The 18,934-nt window shown below is 39.5% G+C and overlaps 1 protein-coding gene across 1 annotated transcript; it reads right to left on the bottom strand.

Moving 5' to 3' along the window:
* Positions 1-4,023: 4,023 nt before the first annotated feature.
* TRAF6 (TNF receptor associated factor 6) lies at positions 4,024-18,523 on the bottom strand. Its single transcript, XM_063158800.1, has 6 exons — positions 18,231-18,523; positions 13,144-13,294; positions 12,355-12,513; positions 11,350-11,421; positions 9,927-10,004; positions 4,024-8,434 (listed from the first exon to the last, which is right to left on the bottom strand). Exons 1-6 carry the CDS (start codon positions 18,521-18,523, stop codon positions 7,556-7,558), a joined length of 1,632 nt encoding a protein of 543 aa, XP_063014870.1. The 3' UTR covers positions 4,024-7,555.
* Between the last annotated feature and the right edge of the window lie 411 nt (positions 18,524-18,934).

An 18,934-nucleotide genomic window follows, 5' to 3' on the forward strand; every position in this document is an offset into this window, starting at 1 on the left:
GGAGAAAGGCTTACCCACCCTTTTACCCTTTCTCATGCTGGTAAGGACATATGATGGTGTTGGATGCACAGTTCTGGCTGAAAAACCGGAGGACAGTTGGACTGGACTTGTGCAATTTTTGTTAGAATTTATTTTTCTTATCTTTGTATAGATACATTATGTATTATACATGATCTATTTATAGTATACATTTGTATATGTTTAATACAGTACATCAATATAATACTACATTTAATAATTTAAAACATGTCTCTTTATGTATATATTTTTTATTTTTGTATTAAGTTTGTTATCTTTATAATTTTATTTATCTAAGACTGTTACAACTGGACTGAGAATATACAGGAACCAGAAATAGGCAGAGGTTAAAATACGGCTCCTTTGCATTCACAGCTTGGCTTCCACTGCTGTTTGAAAGCAGCCAAGAAACCAAGAAATCCACTGTGGCAGTTCATTGCTGTCCTGGGTGTTTGGTGGTCTGACCTCCCTTTTCCCAACAGTACTGACTTACCTTTCAGGATAATTATATTCCAGGACAATTTTATTTCTACCTATATAAAGTCTAAATCCCTTCCATTCCCAGAAGATCCAAAAGCACACACTGTACATATCACCGAGATGAATTTAAAATATTCAGTCCCTGCATTTTAACTAGAAGGATGAGTACAGGCACATGCCCATGTAAAGGACTTTTGCATGAAGAAACTCAAGCTCAGGGAGTTGTTTCTAGAAGGTGAATCACACTGGAGGCACTTGCTTAGGCAAGTCTGAACTCCACACTGTGAAGTTTATCACATCTGGGTGTGATACTGAAACTAGGAACACTTGTATGTGTCACTTTTCCCTGGCAGTACCTTCGCTCCTTAACACTGTTAGCAAAGGCCAAGGTCATACCTGGCTGAAACGATTTCTTTATTAAAGGCAGCAACAGAAACAAAATTAAATCTTGGAGAGAAACAAGTCCATGAAGTCAGGAATAGCAGAATGGAAATACAGGTGCTAACTCAAGCATACTATTGTAGGATTTAACTCCTGGACTTCACACCTTCACCTGAAACCTGCTGTGCGAGCATGCAGAGAGAGGAGCAGCTGCTGCTGAAGGGGAAACCAGCAAGTTACTAATACTGATCTGTAGCAGGAGTCAGGACTCTGCACATCAGGTGAGAGAAGGAAAGGTTTGTGTTGTTGCCTTCCCCCCCCCCCCCTCCAGTGTGTCAATTATCAGCTGAGTTTCATGGAAATCAGGTTCTGTCTGAGAGGACTAAGAAACTGAAACCTCACATTTTTGGACAGTTTATCACAGGGCTAGAAAGAGATCTGTCCTGCTTCTAATCAGCTAAGAGAATGGAGGGTTTTTTTCAAAACTGTCAGTACCAAACTGTTAAAACACTGCTCTATGTATGTTTCCTTCACTGCTGAGTGGGATAAGTCTCTGGACAAAAGCCATGGCCTAAGAATCCATTCTGCCCCAAGCCAACACCTGTCAAGTCTGGCCAAGTCAAGTCAAACCTGGTACCTCAGTGAGAAACTCTCAGCTGGAATCTCCAGGACCAGGGGCAGACCAGAGCTTTTCCCCTGCTTCATCAGCGCGTGACTGGCTGCAATAACCACCCCCTGATGTGGCAGAGCAGCCAGCTCCTGGAGGCAACAAAGGAGCAGTGTGAAACCACTGAGCTTGGGAACACTCGGGCTGCATGGCCTCAGAGATCACTCAGAGCACAAACCAAAAGGAAAAGAAGGCTCATTAGTTGAGGCTGGGACTGTAGCTAATAAAGAAATTATTTTCCTATTGCACAATCTCCTCCTTGCACACAGTTTCCTATTCCATGGAAGAGGAAAACCCCCAGCCAAAATGCAGCTTTCAGAGCTGTGAAATGCAAGTGGTTGTTTCAGTGGAGCAAACGTTCAAAGAACATGATCACCAGAAGAGCAGTCAGGGAAGCAAGGCCCCAGCATTTGAGCAGGAAGATTATTTTCACTATGCTGTAGCTCAGTCTTTATTTGCTCTGCATTCAGCATGCACTAGCAAGGTAAATTTTTTTTACAGGTTTTTTTTTTTTTGATATAGAAAGAATTGCAGTCTTTTGAAAGTGTTGAGAAGTGGTGGCAACAGGTCCACTTGGGATAATACCTGGGTGAGGAGGGACTCAAGATATGACCACATTTCAGAATCTTTCTGCTTTTGTGCAGACAAGAAGAAATGAAAAAAAAAAAAAGAGAGGACAGGAGAAACAAGGACAGCTCTGGCTGGGGGTTGGCTTTTTTAATGCTGTTGCAAACTGGAAAGGACTACAGACTAGTGCGAGCTCTTCACCCATTCTGAGCCCTGACAAGCTTAAAATAACTTAAGCACGTATCTGCCTGTGTGCTCAGAGACTTATATTTATCAAGGTGGTTAGATTTAATTGTAATAACTTAAAACCAGTAACGGAAGAAGACCTGAAGGCCACAGCTCCTTACATTTGGTACTTCAAGGTCACTAAGACTGTCAGGTCCTGTGAAGGTGGTGATGGCACAAGGGTTGACTCAGTCCAGCTGGTGAAACTCTCCCTTCCAGATGGAGTGGGCAAAGTCTCAGTGGTGGTAAATGATGAGGGTGAGACCAGTGCCAGGGGAATGCTTCCTCTGGTTAAGTTTTTGTGCTAGCATAAAAATTTCCTATTTCAGTGGTATGAGGTTTTTGGTTTTTTTAATCCCAGATGAGTAATAGGCAGAATTCATCAGCCCTCTTACTCATTTCATCCAGACAGCCCTTAGATTCCCTCTGCACCATTTTTGGTCCAATAACCTCCCCTTGTATTGCTTTCTATCTGCTGCATATGCCAATACCACACTTGACCTTTTTCAGGGCTAATTCAGGAAGTTTTGTTGACTTCTGTAAATGCTGTCTTGGAACAGATTCAATAAGTCATAGTTCCTAAATGAGTGACAGCACAGAAGAGCTGAAGTTTAGCACAGTGTAATAAGGAATGGCACAGGGAGTTTCTCTTTCTTGCCAGAACAGCTGGAGTGTTGGGCTCCTACTTTTTGGGGATGAGTAAGGTAACAAAGCAACTGGTTTGGCACTAGTTAAAGATTTTAGCTAAAACACACTCTTGTTGTGAAGTTACTGCAATGAACTGGTATTTGTTCAGCAAAATATCCAGTCAGAATATCCTGGTCCATCTCTAGTTCAGCCATTTTTTTTCAGAAATGTACAGGTACACGTACATTTGTACTTACACAGGTGAGAACATGCTCCTGTATTGCTGCACTTCTGCTTCTGCACATGGACTTTCCATTCCTGGGGCAGCTGCAAATGCCAGCTTTTCCTGCTTAAAAAAAAGGTTATTATTACTGCATCTCATCAAATGAAGATTTTAGTGCACCTAAAATATGGAACACTAAAAACGGATTAACCCAACAGATAACCAATGTCTGAGCAAGCCTTCCTATCCATTACTGATGGAAGCTATTAGGACCAGCCTGGATGAAAGACAAAGTCATAATTAACTTGACATTAACAGCACATTGCTGCAATACCAATAACGTTACTCAGAAGAATCTTAAGATTTTGAATATACCTTCCTGCAGATGCTATTAAAAAGAGATCCAGACTGAGATAAATGAGAGATTGCAATAAAGACTGTCTGTACTTCTCTTACTGAGAGAGGAATTCCCTCTAGTTTTTGATCTCAGTCTCTTGCAACAAAGTTTCAGCCCATAGTTGCTTTTATGACAAATAAAACAAGCAAGCAGATATGGCCAGAGAGGTGAGAGTGTGCAGCTTTTTTGAGAGTTACATCTTAAATTACAGGATGATTATGAGAACATTTATTTTATTATCTATTACATGAGCTGTATCTTCTAGTAATGAATAAAACTGTCAATACTCATTATAAATGCCAGAAGGTTTTTATCATGAAATATATTCCTTTTCACCCATCTCTAAAATCCACAAGACAGAGAAACTACCAGAGCAGTTCTGTACCAGTTAATATTTCTGAACAGCCCTCTATGTGAATAAAGATGCAACATGCAGTGCACAGTTTAATTAGTTTATTTTTTAAAGTTCTGTCAGAAATAAAGGTGTGCATTAATTACAAAATATATTAAACTATAAATCAATTAATCCAGGGGAACAGGAGTACTTTCATTTTGTTCAAATGCAAACCAATACAAACCTTTAACATTGACACAGAATAATCTTTTGTATCCCTCATCAATGTATCTGATCTGCTGCCATCTCTAAACAACAACAGAAAGGTCGCCCTGATTTGATTTCATTAACGAGTTTAATCCCTTGATAGCAAACATGACCCTACACATCGTAAGACTGCTTAAAAAACAACTCTATACATCTCACATTATCTGAGCTCCCACATATACATTACAGACCAACATTTCTAACAAAATATTTTTCCCTGCCCTGCAGGGGAAGACATTCAGAGGCAAAGAGATAACACGTTCATAATATATTATAATTGGAAAATTTGTGCCATAGCAGCTTTGCAAATACACGTACTAAGAGTTGGTGACTTAAACCATGTTAAAGACAACAGAAATCTGGAAGATAAAAGAAGCTAAGCCACTTTTTAAACCACCTTGAGATCTAGTAATGCTGCAAAGCATTGATTTACAGAATGAAACCCCACTGCTGAACAAATTACACAGGACATGGGTTCATCAAATATTTCTTTGATTGAGAGACAACTCAATGCTGCAGACCTTTCTCCTTCCATTTAAATAGTTCTAGCAATTACACCTCAGTCCACCATGGAAAAACAAGTTCTCAAAAGAAGATTTGAAGAAAAGGGAAAGAGGAGAATGGAACAAGTATATGAATAAATATTTCATAAACATTTATAATCTTTTTTATGACAGTAAAATTTAACTGATACTTAGAAAATTATCTCTTACAGTCTCCCATGTAATACTCTGATATTACAGTAATTTGTCATCACTCAGAGTTCTAGTTGGTAGTATAAAAATACAAAACCAATAGAATAGCAGCAGTCAATAAAGAATCCATATTACTGTGGCCAGTACAGAATTATACATGCAGTAGCCTTCTATTCCCTATTGGCTTATGCTATTGTACAACTTTAACCTGAATTTAAATCCTGCCACCACAGGGAGTTTCCTCCTCAGAGGCAGAAGTACATCAGATCTAGCAGATAAGGCTCGAAGCAAAAATTCATTCAAAACTCAAATCTTCAAAAGCAAAGAAAGTGTTAATGCATTTAGTGGGCCTTGGGTATAAATGATTTGAACAGAGAATAAGGACATTTTTCTTATTTCTAGGGTAGAGGAAGGACCTGGAGTAGGAAGAAGCTCTCAAAGTACGAGTGTTTTTTCTGCCTCCCCCTCCCTTCCCTCCTGCCCCCCCAAAAACAAGAAGAGAAACAAAAGAGAATGGCAGCTTTAGAGCATCTTGAAAAAACACAGATAGGTAGCACAGCCTGAAAATGGAGAACCTGTGTACAGTGCCTTCTGTGCAGAGCACCTCTGTGCACTGCCATGGACATTGACAGCTCTTGGTTAAGAATGGCTTTACTGGGAGTGCTCCAACTGAAGACACTCCAGAACAATTCAGCTGATAGGATGAGGCTATTCATAATAAAATCTACTTTGGTTTGAAACCTGAGCTCTTTCCCTATTTTGAGTAACATATGCTTACCTGTCCCCTAATGATAGAGAATCAACTAAAGTCACCAACAACTAACTGCAATTACCATTAGCCAGGAAGTTCATGTTTCAGTAGTGACAATACTCCATTGAACACAATCCCTCTTCCATCTAATAGGTTCTACTAGCAGAAGAAATTTTACTCATCTGGATTTGATGAACAAAGTGGTAGGTTGGGTCCTGGAACTTTTACCTCTCATGCAGGCAGGCAGAGTATCCTCCCAAACCACTAAAGTATAGTAGTCTTTCTTTAGTCTTTTATATTAAGCAATGCACCCTTTCCCCACTGGTATTGCTTTGATGATGCCAAATAGTTGGAACACTTTTCAGTCTCTCTTAAGCTGCAATGTCTCCAGCCTTTAGGTTGTTCCACTAGCTTGGATAAATAATAGACATAAGCTCATGCATCTTTAGTTCTTTCTTCAGTATCTAGATATGTACTTAGGTTATGGGCTAAACAAAACTTTTTTCTTCCCTCCTTTTAAAGACAAGATTCAGGACTTTATCAGCACCATGAAAGTTAAAATTTTTAGCACCAGTGAACTTGAACTACTCAGCTTTGACTGGTCAAAACTAACATTTACATGGCATATAATCAGCACAGAAAACAATAATACACACAGCATTAGGAACCTCTTTGACAGTGAATCTAGTGTTTGATAAATAAGTAACTATGAAAGCCAGATTTTCTTCCTAAAAGCAAAGAGGATTATAATTTTTCCTCACACTGCTGAATTAACAGGCTTTCCTTACCATCCCAATTGCTGAGTTGGCCCAGCTCCTATTGTCTAAAGGGACAGGAGATACCCACAGCAGTTGGATGCTGATATGGCAAGCTGCCCACAGAGAATTCACATTGGGTACATGAAGACTTGGGTACATTACCCACAACACCAAGAGATCACTTGAAGAAATGCAAGTCCCAAGTTCAGCTTTGGTACAAATTCAGGTTTCAACAGTGAAACAAATTCTGCATCACCCTCTCTGTTCATCCCTTTGCTCATGTGTGCACTCACAACTTGAAACATGTGCAGCACTAGGAGATTCCACCAGCACAAAGGGATTTCATTCAAATGCTAAACTTTCATATCTCTTGATGATTGTGGTTGACATTCTGGGTCTAGAGCAAACACTTCTAGAAAGATTTATCAAAATAAAGAGAATTAGGGAGGCACCTTCAGACCACATTACAAATATTTCTTCAGTGAACTCAGCTCAGAGTCATTTAGCCTTCTCCACAACACTACCTCGTATCTTTTGGAAATACCAACATCAACTCTGCATCAACATGCAACTTCCTGAAGGAGGAAAGGGTCAAAGCATCCCTGAACCCTTGGTGACATGAACAAAGTCTTAACCCTAACTTCAAACTTCAGGAGACACATAACCAATTCAAAATTCTAGATAAGTCAATATAGAAACTCGCTCAACTTTCCCAAGCTCTGTGAAACGAAACAAAACAAAACAAAAAACAAAAAAAAAAAAAAAGGAAAAATCCCTCATCTTTAATAATTTTGTTCCTTCCTTGCAACAGCATCTATTCCAAGGCACTGAGGTGAAAAGACTTACAGGCCTATTCGATATGACTAAAGTTTTACCAAGCTGAGATGCACAGGTTCTGCAATAGGATTTTCCTGTGGGCAGTTAAGTTTTGATTAACACTTCATTTATTTAGCTTGCTACAAAAGTAGCTTATTATTTTAAGAGAGAACCTTACCAAATATTTAAACGTATGAACCCATATAGAGAAAAATACACCAGCAACAACAAAGTTCCACTGGCAACTATGATCTTGTACAAACCCAGCCTTTGTGGACACTGAAGCTCTTTGGTGATCCACGTGGATAAACACGAGCGAGGCTCCGTTGCTGTGGTTAAGCTTTGCAGGCTACATGGCCCCGTCAGTGGTGCGGGGCTGGAAGCCTTCCCTGCGGACACTGCTCAAGTCCAGGCGCGTGAGCACCTCGCAGCGCACCAGCACCGTGTCGTCCTTGATGAAGCTTCTCTGCTTCAAGGTCTCCAGGTGCATGAAAGTCACGTAACCAAAACCTTTGGGATTGCGGTGGATTGTTGGTCTCTGGAAGGCCAGTAGCTCTGGCTTGGTTTCCATCACCTCTTCGTGGTTCTGCCTTTCTGGGCCTTCTGATTGATCCAAAATAGAAAGTCGGATGGTGCCTTGGAAAGGCCAGGGCAGGTGGCTGTCATATTCCCCTTGCATAGTGTGCACAAACAGAGAGATATAATTAGCACAGCGCTGAGCAGTCGGTAACTGGATATGCAGGCGCAAGCACAGCTTGTAGCCAGGCTTCCCTGTATAGAAGCCAGGACTGTGCAGCACTACAGGTCTCTCTTCTTCCTGGGCTTTCTGATGTTCACTGAAGTTCTCAATCTTCCAGATATAAATACCATTACATTGTTGTGCCTCCATTTCAGTAATCTTTCCCTCCAAATTTCGTATAGTGCGTTTGAGTTCTGCCACGTGAGTGTTCTGAGTCTCCATTTTAGCAATGAGTTCCCTGATTTGGTGATCTTGTCTCACCAGACGACCTTCCAACTGCTGAATAGTTTCCTTGAAGTTTTCAACTTCTGGATTGCAGTTGTATGCAGCATGTGACATGTGTGAGAAGAGGGGCTCAAAGGGTAGGCCATTGATGAAGGGCACAGGATTTGCAGCAGTAACACTGATATTCTGAAAGCTCTGAGCCATCATCCTCATGTGAACCTGAGTGAACTCCTGCATATGCCGTGCCAGTTCATTCCTTTGCATCTAGGATTTAAGAGATACAGCATTAGGAACACATCAAACATCTACAATCACATTTTAAATGTGGCTCTGAAGAAAATCAAACAAGTAGTTGCTTTTATCATGTGAGAAAAGCTGCAGTAAATCAAGGACAAAGGTGTGACAAAATAGCACTTTACCAACAGAGAGCTCCAACTTCAATACCACTGTTAGGAAAAATGGAAAAAGAAGTTCAAATACCAGTGGGCAAATCACAGAATCATTTAGGTTGGAAAAGACCTTTAAGGTCTTTGTGTCTTTGGCTTGATGCTGATACAGCTGGGGTTCAAAAAACCATAGATATGAGGTGGTTTCAGCATAAAATTGTAAACCTGGGAAGTTAAGATAGAACTGACATAAATGACTGCAATATAAATCAGATATGTGCATTTTTGGTTTTGTTGGCATGGGACTTTGGGATGTCACAAACATATTCTTGTTAGAATAATTATCATTAGTAATAGCATATTGTATAGTTGCATAATTCTATGTAATGCTTAATAAGGGAATCTTTGATTGTATTTTTTGCAGAAGCTGCAGCATCTCCAGGAAAACAACAAAATTTAAATTCTCTGGAAAAGACTGAGAACAACTTCTTATTAAAAGCCAACACCCACACTTCAAATGGAGGCAATTTTGAGTAAAAACATGAATATTTCAGTAGTACATACAGTGAGAAATAGGAACAGTATATATCAAACTGTGCACCTGAAAGTAAAAGCAAGATATGAAGAAATATGGAATATTTTATACTGAAAATATTCTTATCAAATATTCCAAAGGCAAGTGCTGTGTATTCAGGGTCACCTTCTTGTTAGTGAGCATTCATGACAAAAAAATTCAGGTTTTGTGAAAATGATAATATCCCTATGAATCCATCATTAATTATGGTGTACACTTTCAGTAACACTGTTCAACTCCAAACAAACACATGCTGAAAGACTGTTAGTCACAAATATACTTAGATTTTTTCTGTGTTCTAAATTTGCTAAAATGTTCCATGGTACTAAATGGTGTATGAAAACTGCTGTGGAAATGAAGGGGAAAGACCCAATTTTACCAAGAGGTATTAAAAACTAGAAATAAAAGTATTTAGAGTAATAATTTTAGAATTTAATAAAATTGATTTTCTTTATGGAACTCTAGGAGTCATAAGCGTATTTAGCCATAACTTTGGAAGAAATGCTAGAAGCTACTTTTTGACATGAAAGCTGAGAAAACATGAAAGAATAAAAGCAAGGTCATCAAGCAAATTGTTCACAGAGCTTTTTAAATTTGAAAAAGCAATTTTGAAATGCAATGTATCACCGTGCACTGCTTTACAATTAAGATACCTCCGAACAAAAAACCCAAACCCACAAATCACTGAGGATTTTGGGTTGTTGAATGAGACTAGACTAGGAAAACACATTACAAAAGTGACAGACAAAATCATGCAGAAAGTCTGCAATTCAGAAGGTATTGATAAAAGTCTTACCTTTTCAGGACACCCAAAGGCACTGTAAAAACATGGCACTGGGGCAGTAGGACAATCATTGTTATAATGGTTAGGCATCTAAAACAAATGAGATTTGATATTACTTCTCCATCAAGAGTATTTTCTTATCCAGAAAGGATACAGCTGGATGGATTTTAAACAGAAAAGTTCAAAATGTACCTGAAGTCAGATCAGTTTATACCTACGTAAGTTCTTAAGGGAATATGGAAGTTTTGAACAGAAATGTTAGCTGATGATAGAAATGATACATTCCACTTGTATGTACTGTAACAATTCATTGACTTTGTTCCTATATTAGGCCTCAGAAAGCATTCAGGTTTCCTTGCTAGACCAAACACTTTTTGTTTCTAGCCTGTCCTCCAGCCAGGTCACATTCAGTTCCTTCCCTTCTGAAGGACTACTTTCACAATGCTTATTGTGTCACTCTTTATTATCATCCTCAAAAAGTTCAAGTTTCTTCCATTTTTTTTGTGGTCCATTTTTTCCAGATCTAGATCTGTCATCTCACTGCTCTGGATCCTGCCTATCCACCCTCCCTCAAAAGGACAACAGCTTCAGCTGATGCCTTATGAGCCCTAAACAGAGCAAAGGATAATTCAGTGTTTCACAGGCAGAATCCCTGTTTATATAACCCTGGGTGTTTGCCTTGTTTAAATGTCATGATGAAGCACAAGGCTAATAAAGACCAGCTATTATTACAAATGTTTAACATTCTTTGTTCCCCACTTCTGCAATTCATTATTCTGCCTAACAACAGACATTTTCCTTTGTCATTACTAAGCTCAATCCTGTTTCTCAAAGCATTTTGCAATTTTACAAGATCATTATTTTAATCCAGGCCATCAACATAGTTGCCATCCCAAATTAAACAAATCAATATTTATCATTTTTCTGCCAATAAAGTTGTTATTGAACAGAAGAAATAATAATGGTTATTACAGCAGTAATGGACAAGTAGTAATGGACAAGCAGCATCACAGTTTGGTAGTGAATTTACTTATAGCTACTTTCCAATAGTGTCTTTCCAAGTACAAAAACTCCCTCTCTCTGCCCAAATCAAAGCCTTTTCCTGTAATGTCAGCTATAACCACTGGCAGCTGATGGTATTTTTTCAACTCCATCCAAGATTAAAGATGTGCAGCATGCCCCCTGTCAAAAAGCAGTACAGCTGAACAATGTGATGTGCAGCCAAAATCATAGAGAGGTTTGCCAGACTGAAACTGCAAGCTGGAGCAGCATTTAAGGGAGTATCACACCTGCATTGGACATTTTCAAAGAGGCAGATAGTGCTTTAGCAGCTAGTAGACAAACTGTATCTCCAAGTTTAATTTCAGATTAAGGAAGCAATGTAGAAACAAAGCATCTGAGTTGGAACAAACAGAGAAAAAAGGGAGTCTCTTACCTGCTCCCTGATGAGCACTGTGTTGCAATATTCACAATATATATTGGCAAGTGGACAGGTTTGGTCATGAAGCTTAAGGGATCAAACAGAAAAAAGAAAGGGGAGAAAACATCAGTAGAGTTGCCCAATTTAAGAGAGGGCTAATCACCCTTGATCAGACATTAGATTTTTTATCTATATACCTAATTTTGCATTTAGCTATATGCAACTGTGAAACAAAGAGAATCCCTTTACCCTAAACAGTATGTTTTACATTACTGCTTTATCCTGGAGTTATACAAGAGATTCATGAAGTTGCAGATATTTTATTTCCTAAAGCTCTTATGCCTCAAAGAAATCTAATTTTAACCATAAGTTTCTAAAATTCATGTTCAATTGTACCGAAACTATATGAAAGCACTTGTTTGTTTTTTAATTGTATTGCTGGACTATATGAGGTACATTTGATTGACAATTCACAGTATTAATATCCAAGAACATTCAATAGTCCTTGAGATAAAACACATCCATATAGGGATAAAGAAATGGTAACAGCAAAAGGAAAGTATTATCCTCAGTATCACCCAAGTGAAAAATGCATAGCCAGAAGAATTATTCAGAAATTATCTTGGTCTTGTACGGTAGCAGATATCCCCAAAATAGTTATCTCCTGGTACATCCTCTCTCCCAGGCATAAAAACTGCACATGTTAATACTGCTTTTTGTGTTCCATGGGCAGTAGATACAGCCTGTCTGATGTAAGGTCAGAAATCAGTGGTTCTTACACAAGTCCACATGTCTCCTCACACCACATGGCTCCACATAAGTTTGTACTTAAGGACAATCTCTCCCCAGCCTTTGCCTGTTCTAGGCTCATGTCCCGAGTTTGCAGCTTCTCAGCTGTGCAGAGAAGAGCTCTTCTAGACCAAAACCTTTCAGTTGTTTTTTTTTTTTTTTTTTTTTTTTTTTAAACTGCTGTTCCCTTTCCAAGCAAACCCATGTGAATAACAGACTCCTGCTAAATACCTCTTTATCTTCATAGGCCATGGACGTGGCACAGTTTGGGCAACACACTTGACGCCTCGGACACTCTTGGGTCATGTGCTCCTTCAGTCGGTTCTTTGGGAAGGTTCCTTGGCACTGTAGGCATTCCACAGTGGAAAAATCACATTGCAGCTGGTGGTCCTGCAGAAGGGCAGAAGAGGGATCTGATACTTCAAATCAGAACAATCATCTCATCCATTTTCAAGAGAAATCACAGTGCAAGACAAACGAATCACAATCTTCCCTTCATGCAAGGAAATCCTTATACACTTATGCTAACTCTACCAACAGCCTGTTGCTGTCCCACTACTAAGGTCAAGGCTTTATGCATTCAGATCTTTAAGAAAGCTCTCAGTAAAAATTTAGTTTTATATTTATCCTTTTAATGGCATATATTATTTTCCAAAATAGTTATTTCAAGTATTATATGTAGCTACTTTGAGAGACTATTAAATAGCCTCTCAAAGTAGCTACCTATATTAGTTGAATATAATAAACTTGTGTGAAGCATGGACATAGTTGATCAAAAGACAAACATAAATGATCCTCAGCAGCAGGCTGCATTAGTACGATTGTCATGCACTGTGATGTTCACTTGAGAATCACCTAACTACAATTAAATACTCATTAAAAAACAATACCTGTAGTTATAGTCTTGAAAGAAAAATGCATGGAATCAGCATAAATGAGTACCAGATATCTATTTAAGTAACTTCAAATTTTTACTTGTCCATGAAAGCAAGGTTCCATATTTTCAAAATGACTTCTCACCTCTAAGTGCCTGAGCTCCATCTTCATGCTGCAGCCCTTGTTGGGACATTTGACCGTTAATGAAAGGATTTCCCGTTTGGCAAAGTTGTCAGGAAAAAGTTGATTTTCAAGCAGAATTTCATTGTCTACAGGACATTTGTGACCTGCATCTCTACAATGCAGAAGAGCAAGGAAAGATATTCCAATATTACCAACAGATTTCCAAGCACTTAATTTAAAAGATACCAGCAAGACGTTAGTGGCCAAATAATAACACAGCAAGAACTTTAAAAACAATGGTATTTATGTGGCAATGACCAGAAAATATGATATGAATTTCAGAAAAATTAGAAACACAGTTTCACTGGAGGTGGCATGACTGGGGTTGTAGCACTTTTCAAACTCAAACACATTTTATTTACACAAATGGCATGTTAAGTACTCTGGAAACAAACTTGAGGAATGTGTAAAGACACTAAGAACTTAACAGTCCTGTTTCTGCAAGTACTTCACATAGCTCAAACATCAAAGAATATTTCACATACTACTTCAAAACAATTACTGAAACTTTGTTAGACCTCCTCTCATTTGTTTCTCATTTTATAAACAGCCAAGGTGATCACAGCTAAGAAAAAAAGCAAAATTGTCTTTTTTTTGAGACTGACTTCATCTGTTTGGCATTACATTACACACTGCTCAGTTTGTTGGTTTTGTTTTACGACCATTTGATCAGTTGGCCATCCATCAATTTCATTATAGAGCAAACAGGGTGAAAACCTCCAGACACAAAAATTATTAGAAACTATGAAAATTACGCTGGACTTGGAATTGAGTGTTGTATCAGAAGCCATTTTAACAGCAAACAGACTGGAAGTCAGTGCTAACTGGTGAAGGTTTGGAATCTGACAGAACATGGATGCCTGCAACCTGCACAAGGTAACTAACAGCCTGTTCCAGTTCATCAGGTTCTGCCTACCTGCATGTAAATACAAAAATCATTAGAAATAGAGTAAAAAAGGGAATCCTCTCCATCAAACTTTCCAGTATCACCTCATTCTGAAAAAGGGGATCCCCTCCTTCAAACTTTCCAGTATCAGCTCATTCTGAAAGCAGTAGGCTAACATATTGATTCACAATTAAGTAATGCAGTTAAAGAGGCATGAGGGATCAAAGCTCCCGAGTGCTAATGGAAACACCAATAAAATGGAAAAATACATGGGGTGGAAAAATGTCAGAGAGCACTTGTGGTGCAAGGATCAAAGGCCAGATCATTGTCACTGCCTGCAAGCACAAGGGGAAGTAGAACCTAGTGGGCTATGGAGACCAGGAAGGAATTTATGTTCTTTGCTGGAAAAGGAAATAATTGCTCAGCAACTACATCAGCAACACTGCTAGAGGAAGTGGAGGTAAAGTTGCCACTTCAAAAAGAGGTAATGAACTTCCTTTCACAATTTTGCTTGCAGAGCAAGCTCACCACATGCCTGAGAAACATACTCCTAAACAAGCAGAAGAAAGAAAACAGCTAGCTTGCCTTGTTTCAGAGCTCCCTGAGCTATGACCAGTGTGATCTTTGTCACACGCTAGAAATGTTCCCTCACTTCACAACAGGAAATCAGTTTTCACAGGTATAGCTTGGTTACAAACACCCTGTTTAGTGGAGTATGAATACAGCTCAATAGGCCTGCTGATAAGACAGCAGTTTTATTTCTACAAAGAAAAGCTAATCATAAATAAGAGCAGCCAAGAACAGATTAAAATGGAATAATGATTACCAAATCCCCAGTTTAAATAACTATCAGATAAAGGGAAAAATAGGAATGAAATGCAATTTTCCAAAACAGGAAAGTGTAGTAAGGAAAAAGCAGTAACTCATTTTAGGATATTAAACAGGCTTCAAATACTATTTACAAGGCTCAGGATTGTGTTCAAAACACTGCTAAGATCCATCTACAAAGATGTTGCTATGTATTTCCTGTGACAGGATTGAGTTTATGCACCTCAGTTCTAGCTTACATTACAGTGAAGGCTTTCCTATTTATCACAGTGCACTCTGCCACTCACAACAGTACCTGTGTGAGTGACACAACAGCCATCTGCTACAAAGTACAATGAATATTCCTGTAAATTCCCTCGAGATTAAAATACAGGTATCAAGAGTAAAGCCAGAATAATTTTGAAAGAAAAGCCTGCTCTGTGATTTCAACAAGTGAGTGGTTTAGCTGAGAAGCTGAGACAGTTGGCAGAGACTTTAACTGCAGCCATGCCAGCTGCTGGATGAACTGCCAGCACCCAAAGATGTCCCTGCTGCCCCTTGATACCTCACAACTCTGCTTTTCCAATAAACAAAGGTTCTGATATTTGGCAAGCTCTACTACACACCCTAAGTCAGCTTTGCCCTAAGATACAGGAGAAGACTGGAGTGAAATTGAATTAGCTACTGCACCTGCAGTTAGTTCTTCTAAAATTTCCAGCAATATATTTTGTTGACAAGTAACATTTGTAAACACATTTGTAGTTACTTAGGTAGATAAGCTTCTCCTCTTCCATGAATTATAGTACTTCAAAGCACTTCAGACAGCTTTATTAAAAAACTTGCCAAGATTTTCTGGGAGGCAAACATTTACTGTGATCAAATCTCATCTAATCATGTCCTTCACACTGTAAGATCGAAGAGTCCAGTCTTTAAAAGGTTTTCAAATTATTTTTTTCTAGTTGCAGCCACAACTTCTTCAACACGAACAACTACAATTGTTTGTGTAAATCACAACAAGCAATCACTCAAAAAACGCTTGTCCATCCTTCATCATTTAAAATCCTTAACCTCTGTGTTCACTTGAGTTAAGACAGTGGGGAAATGAAGAATAAAGAGAAGCAATTTTTCCTGGTCAAATGAAGGCTGTGACAATCACTCGGTGAAAAAAAAGCAGTACTTAGAGAATGTAAAATATCTCTTTCTGTTTTCATTGTAGTTGTGTGGAAGCTTCTCAATACCTCAATCAATCTGGTACTGTAGATAGTACACGCTGCAAATCAATACCATACAGTAGACACTACATGATCCAAATCAATAGCTTGATCTATGGATACCAATTAAGCATGCAGTTCAGCCCTTCAGGGATTCAGAGAGGTCTGGCACTTCAAGCAGTCCTCCCTGCTTTCAGAAACAGTCACTCAAATTGTCCTCCAAAGACAGAGTTCAGTGGGGAATGAGGGAAAACTTTTACTAGCAATGAAACATCTGAAATATTACACTGATGGTCTACAGTCTCAAAAGCAAAAATTGCTTTCCACCTTGTTTAGTAGTCACTGAAACAGTCATCACTATTCATAGAAATGAAGTAAAATACAGAAAAGGTATAAAAGAAGCAGAAACTTCTGGTCATGGTCCTTTCCATGGAGAAATTCTTCCAGAGAATTTATGTAGTAGAAACTACAGAGAAGCCACAAAACTGTATTCAGAGAACATAACTCCTGGCATACTATTCATTTAGTGAGCTACAAATGATGGACAGGGAAGAAAAATAAATGGAATACACTATGGACAAATGGTATTAAAGACCAATCAAAAAAGCACTGTCCATTTTGCATGCTATAAGATAAATGCCAGGGAAAAACAGTAACACTGATGTGGGAACTCAGCACAGCAGTCCTGATGTGCAGAGTCACCGAGACAACCCTTGGGGGGCTTGGAGGTCCTGGAATGTTGCCAGAAGTTTTTGGTGGTTGGACTTTGATCCTGCAGAGGACGTAACAGCTGTATGAGGATGGGAGGATCACATGGGGATAAATGGTGAAGAGATAGATTAATTATAGTGTGAAACACAGGTTTTGGAATTTCGGTACAGGGGGGTTTTTAAGGGACAAGATGGAGGAATTAGGGCGTGTCCTGTCCTTCTTCTTCTTCTTGTCATCCATCCTCTGTGGTGATGGTGGCACTTTGAGATTGGTTCTTACTGAATGTGCACTTGTCAATAAGGGTGAAAGGTATTGGGGGGAAAAGGTAAATATCTTATATGTAGTTTTTGGTATAAAGATAAGTGACCGCCCCGAGGGCAGGCAGTGTGCTCATGCTGGCGTGCTGTGCAGACCTCTGTCGGGTCGGGAGAAAATATTGTAGATAAGAATTAATAAACAACACTGAAGACCGAAAAACCTGAAGACTCCTTTCGTCCTTTGGAGCGCGGGCTGTCCAAGGCCACCCCGAGCCTTTCCAGGCCATTAGAACAGCCGAGGAACGGGACACACTGAAGACAGTTTAATGATCTTTACAAAAAGTGTGCAAAGTAAGGTTGAAATGAGCCAATTTTACATATGGGTCACACAGAATATATAAATTCCTACCAAAGTGACATTTGAGCTATCTGAGCAATTGCTGAGAAAAAAATTTGGCTTATGCTGAAAAGGAAAAATCCTACAGCATAATATCTATCAATACTCACATGTGTGGGACACTGATGACTTCATTCCAGGTTTAAGGCAAGTGCTCTCTTACAAGGTACTCTCTGCCCTTTCTTGCCTTTTCAATCATCCATTTTTATAAGCCCAGCCTGCTCTTCCTTTGTTTCATATTCCCAGTCCCTCATATGCCACCTGGATTCCTCTCTCAGTGCTTTGTTCACAACTATTCCCTCATCACATTCTCTCTTCCAGCTCAAGAGGGAAGCAGCTAATTTCAAGGGAAGAACTAAAAGCATGAATTGCCTTATCTGCACAAAGAAATCAGGTTATCTGTAGTTTCCTGCAGTTATCAAGGGAAACAATCATAGGCAAAAGACAGGTAATTTTATAATCCTGAGCTGGAAATGGAATTTATTTGGGGGACTTGTCTACCTTTCATTTTTAAATTATTATTTGAAGTTTAATCAATTTTTTAGATTCATAACCTGGGCAAATTTGTGAAAATGGCATACCATCTAAAGCTCATAAAACTTCCAAACTTGGGACATTCTGGCCATATATAGCACTTTTAATGAATAATAAATTTCCAGAGTTCTATTAACACTCACTGGTAATGCATCTTGGGCAGCTCTATTCGGTTTAGATCGACCTTAAACTGCCCTGCTGCATTAATTTCTTCTTAAAAACAGCTTCCGCAAGTTTTCCTTTACCTTATGGATTTGACAATGCACGCTTTGCAGAAACGGTGGCCGCACGGCGTCTGCACCGCTTCCCGCAGAGCCATCAAGCAGATGGGGCACTCGTATTTGCTTTCCAGGGGCGGGTCGAACTCCACGTCGTAGCCCTGCGTCTCGTCGGAGAAGGAGGCGGGCGCGCTGCCGGCGCTGCTGCCGCCGCCGCTCTCCTCCTTGCCGGCGGCGCTGCAGGCGCTGGCCATGGCGGCGCAGCAGCCGCTCTCCGCCTCGCGGGCCCCGCAGCCGCCCTCGCTGTGCAGCAAGCTCATGGCACGGCGCGCACCTGCAGCGGGGCACAAGGACGCGTTGGTTTCGAGTACTTCAAACCCTCCCTCCCTCCCCGCCGAGAGCGACATTTATTTCCAACCAGAAATACTGGAACGCGTCGGGTTCTATTCAAAATCACTGCCTTTGTTTTGCCCCCGTTATCTTTTTTTGTCCTCTGATATGTGGGGAAGGACGCTGCATCCTGTCAGAGTAGTTCAAACGCATCCCCCCCTTCCTGTAATGTCTTTCATACGACTATGTGATTTCTGTAAAAAGAGGAATCATTCCTTTTTGTCCTTGCTATGTCTACTGAAGATATTCCTTTATCCTTTCCATACTATTTACTTCTAACACATTCAAATAGATTTTGTGTGGGAAAAATGCCATACAGAATTATGTTTTCTTGGAGGACA

This window comes from Melospiza melodia, chromosome 6, assembly GCF_035770615.1.
Source record: "Melospiza melodia melodia isolate bMelMel2 chromosome 6, bMelMel2.pri, whole genome shotgun sequence".
NCBI classification, from domain to species: domain Eukaryota; kingdom Metazoa; phylum Chordata; class Aves; order Passeriformes; family Passerellidae; genus Melospiza; species Melospiza melodia.

Excerpts from the sequence above, each read along its gene's own strand:
- TRAF6 (XM_063158800.1), bottom strand. The coding sequence starts at position 18,523 with ATGAGCTTGCTGCACAGCGAGGGCGGCTGCGGGGCCCGCGAGGCGGAG. Across the intron at positions 11,422-12,354 it reads TGGCCTATGAAGATAAAGAG|CTTCATGACCAAACCTGTCC; the intron begins GTATTTAGCAGG and ends TGATCCCTTAAG. Across the intron at positions 8,435-9,926 it reads CCTTTGGGTGTCCTGAAAAG|ATGCAAAGGAATGAACTGGC; the intron begins GTAAGACTTTTA and ends CTTAAATCCTAG.